Raw genomic sequence first — 5,505 nt, forward strand, 5'->3', positions numbered from 1 at the left:
TGGATTTCATTCTCAGACCTGCTCGGCGGGATTATCACATAAATAATTTCGGGCTGTGGGCTAGAAGACCTAATTTGGGTCGTGGCCGTCATAGTCTACTCGGATTATTAGAACTCATATTGGGCCGTGACCGTGACGATCCACTTTGAATCTCGACGTCACAAATTTAACCGATCAACTTTATGACACAATTAATTCAGCATTAACTGTGTTTTATGGATTACTTTTCATCGTATCATCGATGAAAAGTCTTATGGCTCCCAAACATGTAGTCATAATATAACATATTTTGTAAAGTCTAGACGAAATCTTATTATCGGCAAGAACATGCTAATTTGTGTCCCAACATAAAATCTTTTTGGCTTCAAGGTTATACTCTGTCATTGGTATTATTATTTTTTTGAACACATGTCAATAGTGTTATTGCCTTTTAAACTTTTACCCTTGGTCCACTTTGTTTCGGGAGTCTAAAATTTAGAGAAAAATAATTCCATAATAACATCACTATAAAATTACCAAAGCTTCTTATAGTACAGAAGACATTACTTATTACACCTTGAATACAGAGCTTAATATAAAAAAAATGTAAAACAAGACAGCTTACACATACCCTTCAATAATAGGAAATCAAAGAACATAGCACTATATCTTGATTATAAACTCAGACATAAAAATAAAATTATTCAGCTTCAACCAGATTTCACTTATATATGCTACTATATATGAAGTAAAGAAATCATGCAACTTAATTCACAGCTTAAATACTTAACACTAGCTTGAACGTTAGTCCATCACATCATCTTCCAACCAACTGTTCATTGCTGTTTGATTGCCGGACTCAATGTCACAGCCTTCGCAGCCCGTAAACTCAAAAAGATGCCCCTAAAAGATTTTTTGTAAGAAAAGAATGGATAACAGAGAACTACGTGTCATTAACAGAAAGAACTTCTATTGAATACATACCAGCAACATGCAACGGCACTTTGAACAATGACACGAAACTGCAGTGGGACATGCTGGTGATTGATCCACCCAACTACTGGCCAAAACTGCATTTATTATACAGGGTCTTTAGCTAAAAGTTATATGGAGTAAAGAAGACACAATATAACTCAAATAGTTACCGTCCATGCTGCATACTGGACTGTTGGATATTCTTTCTTGATTTTAGATTTTACTTGGTTCCAGGGTCTTCCTGCAGAGCACGTACAGAATTGGATACAAAATAATTACATCAACTGATCCAGTTAAAGTCACTAGATCAGTCTATGTCCAATTTTAAAAAACACTAAAGCTCACTTACCCTCTATGATCGACCCATAGTATATCATGAAAAGCAGATTATTCCAAGGAGAAGAAGTCAACTGTTCCACCAAGACCTGAAATTTTTACATCAATCTCATCAGCCTAAGGATGTTATTTCAGTCCCGCCTGGACATCATTTACAGAATTGTACTTAGATTGTACACGAATAGAAAATAAGTAGAAGTTGAGCCCATGGTTGTATAATCCAGAAATGGTTTTCAATTATTTCACCGCGTTGGAAATTAGAGGGAACTGAAAAAGTGACACACACCTAGTTCCAAAGATAACACAACATGAACAGAGTTCGGTCTTGACATTGATTATACAATATTTCTAAAAAAACTTCAAATATTACATAAACACATTTTACTTGAGAGGAAATGAATAACTTACCTTTTTACCAACTGTTGAAGGGTCTTTCTTCCCCTTGAAAACTTTGTCTAGAAAAGTATGAAAATAGTGGCCAAATGGACCAAGATAGACAACTCCAAAGAGCTGTATTCAACAGTGTTAGTATTGCAAAATAATAATCTGCAGACTTATTAATCATCATAGTTAAACTGCGGGTCAAAAAATGATCACAAGATTAACTTCACTGGATCATCCAAAGATTATTAATTTTGGTACTTTCTACATGAAGCACAAGGACATACTAAAAAGATACAAAAGACAAAAGATGGCAGGTAAATGCTGCATGACTAGGGTAGCGGGTGACTGAAAGAGAAGTCTGCTACTTCACTATTGCCACTAACGCATTTTCTCCAAATCACTGCCTGACAAGATCAAGCAGGCAACGGTAGATCTCCACCACCATTTCTTCTCTATTACCACTGTTTTTTTCATACATTTGTCTCTGCCTGATCTATGCATCTAACCAGATGTAAGCAATTTCTATTTTAAAATCCCAAAATTAGAATTTCACAAGTTCAGATAGTCTTATTACAGAAATAAGTTTGTTTTATAACTATGCTCAGCGGTGTAACATTACATGGAAAAAAAAGTAGGTAACCATCATGTATAACTTTTGTATTGACAAAGAACCATATTGTATTACATGGAAATGAATAAAAATGTACAGTTTTTAAACTGCTATACCTTTTCTCATTTTAAATAAATTCAAAATAGAAGCAGAAGCACCAAAATAATAATTGCAATCTTTACGAAGGTAAAAGGAAGGGTCTTACATAACTAGCATTACCATGAAGCATGCCTTGTATATACTACGCTACAGGGTAATATATATTGCAATTCTTTAATAGCATCTCTAAACAAGTGAATATCCACTAAATATTATTCATATCTACGTTCTACGGAAAGACAGAGAGTAGGAAACTTGCAGACAGACAACATGAGTTTTATGACAGACTACAACAAATGCTTTTAGAATACTAGCTCCCAACCATCCAAAATCCATATAGGCGTTTAGAATATCTTTTTCAACAGCACTCTTGTGATAGACTTTTAGATAGACCCCATGTCCTGTGTTTTCATATATCGTATACTTCAACTCAACGTAAAACTCATATCCGATCCGTTATAGATTCGTGTACTTAATTTTAAACACATACCCGATTCAAAACGTGTTATGTACTTTTCGGGTCGTACTCGTGTACATTAAATAAAAATAATATTTTAATTTTTTTTAAAGAAAATATGTTTAATTAAATTTTTATGAAAAATATTTATATTATTTTTTTCTAAACTTAAATATTTACATTTACATACAATTCTATATAAAAATTGTACATATTTCCACCTTTTTATATATAAATGTATACTCCCTCCGTTCCACTGTGATGTTTACGTTACTATTCGGCACGCATTTCGAGGCTTCTATAAAGTATAGTTTCATAATATTTTTGCAAATTTTTTTTTTGAATAAAAGTTTAAACATAAAACTTTTATTCAAAAAAAAAATTAAAAAAAAAATATTATGAAACTATACTTTAAACGAGCATTGAAAAGCGTGTCGAAAAGTAACGTAAACAATCCAATGGGATGGAGGGAGTACTATTTTACATAAAATAATTACTTATTAAATAAATATAATAATTTCGTGTACTTTCATGTCGTGTCATGTACTAAAGTGAAAACCCGTCCGACACTAAACTTATCGTGTACTTTCATGTCGTGTCGTGTACTAAAGTGAAAACCCGTCCGACACTAAACTTATCGTGTACTTTCAGGTTCCGTGTACCAAAAAATCAGACCCACACACAAAATTTCCATGTCATTTTCATGTAAGCTTTTACTACCAGGCATGATAAATTTTGACTTTTGACGTTTCAGGGAACGTACAACAAAAGGGGAAAATATACATATCTTGTGAAATCTGATATTATCAGATATCAGACTTCACCGGATTATTATTATATGTCAATATCCATCTCAAACTTTTAATTCGAGTTCTATTAGGTACACTCCATCATAATATATATAACTCAACATCCATCACTGCATAGAAAAATAAAGTGTAACAATTGTATAACCAACGAACTCAGTCTCATCAAATAAAACAAATAAAGACTTCATCATTAAAACATATTAAAACTTCGACAAGGTTGCATTTTTTATGCAAAGTTCAGAGTATACTAACTCTAGGCATTACAATCTTCTAGCAAAATCCATGATTAAATCACAGTTTGATCAACTTTAAAATAGTAAACAAGTCAACCCATGTCCCCTAAACACTAAAATTTTAAACACATCAAAAAGGAATAAACATTTCTGTCAAACCTAATCATATAGGCACTAGGCAGTATTATCATTCCAATCAACTTTAGCCGAATCGGACACACAAACATGTATGCACACATTGGAGGAAAATCATGAAACCCCCTATGCACATTATTCAATAATAGTTGTGATAATAATAAATACCACTTTCAAGAGAAGGCGTCTCAGCTGAAGCTTCTGTATCCCAGTAAGCTTCTGTGAGACTATGTCACTAATTGCTGATAACACTCCTGCAGTAATAGCCTACAAAAAACAAAACTTTCTTAAAAAAATTATAGAGAGAGGGGGGAGGGAGGGAGAGAGGGACTAAAAAACAATCAACCCCATATCATAAAGATCATACAAATTTACAAAACCCAAATCAAAATTAACAAAAGATAATCAATATCCAACTCAAATAATCATCTAAACCAACAAAAACAGAAGTAAAAGAGGCTAAAAATGTAAAGAAACCTTGGTTCTCAAAGGGTGTTGTTGGAGCTGTAAAAGATATTTCTTCAATCCATTTTTAGCCACAGAACCCATTTTTTAATTCTTATAATTTCTCACAAAAAAATGAACAAAATTTAGTAGCAGAGGAGAGTGAGAATTGAGAAGACTATTATGCGTGTTTATGTTACTATGTATGGTTTAGGACTTTTTGTAGTATGCATCATCATAGAGCAGTACATTCTTGACTTGCAGAGTTGTTGAGATTATATATGCTAATCACTCCCTAATTGCCCGTAAATTATTTTCGGGTTAAATATCAACTAGATGACTAATTCAGTGTAAAATTTATTCTACTCAAAATGATCATTTATTAATTTAATTATTCGGTTAAAGTCAAAAACTGAAATTAGCTAAAATTAAAAAGTGTTAATACAAGAAAGTAGGGATCATTTTGGGTTTCAATGTAATTATTAAAACTTATTTTTTGACTCAAAAAATTATAATGAAATTTGATTTTTAATCTTAAAAATCTTGAAAATAACTTAAGTTTGGAGAATTAAAAGCAGATTTCATCATGATTATGTGAATCATATAATATTTTTTAGTAATTATATTAAAACCAAAAACGAGCTCTATCATCCTATATTAACATTTTTCAATTTTGGTTAATTTCAATTTTAGATTTTATCGAAATGATCAAATTAAGTTAATTGATGATTATTTTGAGTCAAATTTGCAATTAGTGACATACTCGGACGCAACCAATTTTCTACTTGATATTTAACCTATTTATTTTTGGATTTTTCTTCTTTGTTCAATTTAACTTGTTGTGAATCAAATATTTTAATATTTGACTAAGTAATTTTAATATTTATTATTTTAAAAATTTAAAAGTTATATTTTAGAATAAATTTTATAATAATATACTTTTTTACATTTTTTTTAAAATTCAATTGTTAAACATTTTATTATATTTAAATATAATTATTATTCTACATTAATAACAAATTTGATGAAATTCTATAATAGAAT

General features: G+C 31.0%; 1 protein-coding gene across 1 annotated transcript; it reads right to left on the minus strand.

Moving 5' to 3' along the window:
- Positions 1 to 617: 617 nt before the first annotated feature.
- LOC141677588 (peroxisomal membrane protein PMP22-like) lies at positions 618 to 4,712 on the minus strand. Its single transcript, XM_074483589.1, has 7 exons — positions 4,495 to 4,712; positions 4,186 to 4,284; positions 1,699 to 1,800; positions 1,304 to 1,379; positions 1,125 to 1,195; positions 964 to 1,049; positions 618 to 882 (listed from the first exon to the last, which is right to left on the minus strand). Exons 1-7 carry the CDS (start codon positions 4,564 to 4,566, stop codon positions 816 to 818), a joined length of 573 nt encoding a protein of 190 aa, XP_074339690.1. The 5' UTR covers positions 4,567 to 4,712; the 3' UTR covers positions 618 to 815.
- Between the last annotated feature and the right edge of the window lie 793 nt (positions 4,713 to 5,505).

Source organism: Apium graveolens, chromosome 8 (assembly GCF_009905375.1).
Source record: "Apium graveolens cultivar Ventura chromosome 8, ASM990537v1, whole genome shotgun sequence".
In the NCBI taxonomy this organism is placed as follows: domain Eukaryota; kingdom Viridiplantae; phylum Streptophyta; class Magnoliopsida; order Apiales; family Apiaceae; genus Apium; species Apium graveolens.

Bases quoted from the DNA above. Each gene is read 5' to 3' on its own strand.
- LOC141677588 (XM_074483589.1), bottom strand. From the start codon at position 4,566: ATGGGTTCTGTGGCTAAAAATGGATTGAAGAAATATCTTTTACAGCTC. The intron at 1,380-1,698 runs GTAAGTTATTCA...TAAAAATTTCAG, and splicing joins CTTCAACAGTTGGTAAAAAG to GTCTTGGTGGAACAGTTGAC. The intron at 1,050-1,124 runs GTAACTATTTGA...TAATAAATGCAG, and splicing joins TCCAGTATGCAGCATGGACG to TTTTGGCCAGTAGTTGGGTG.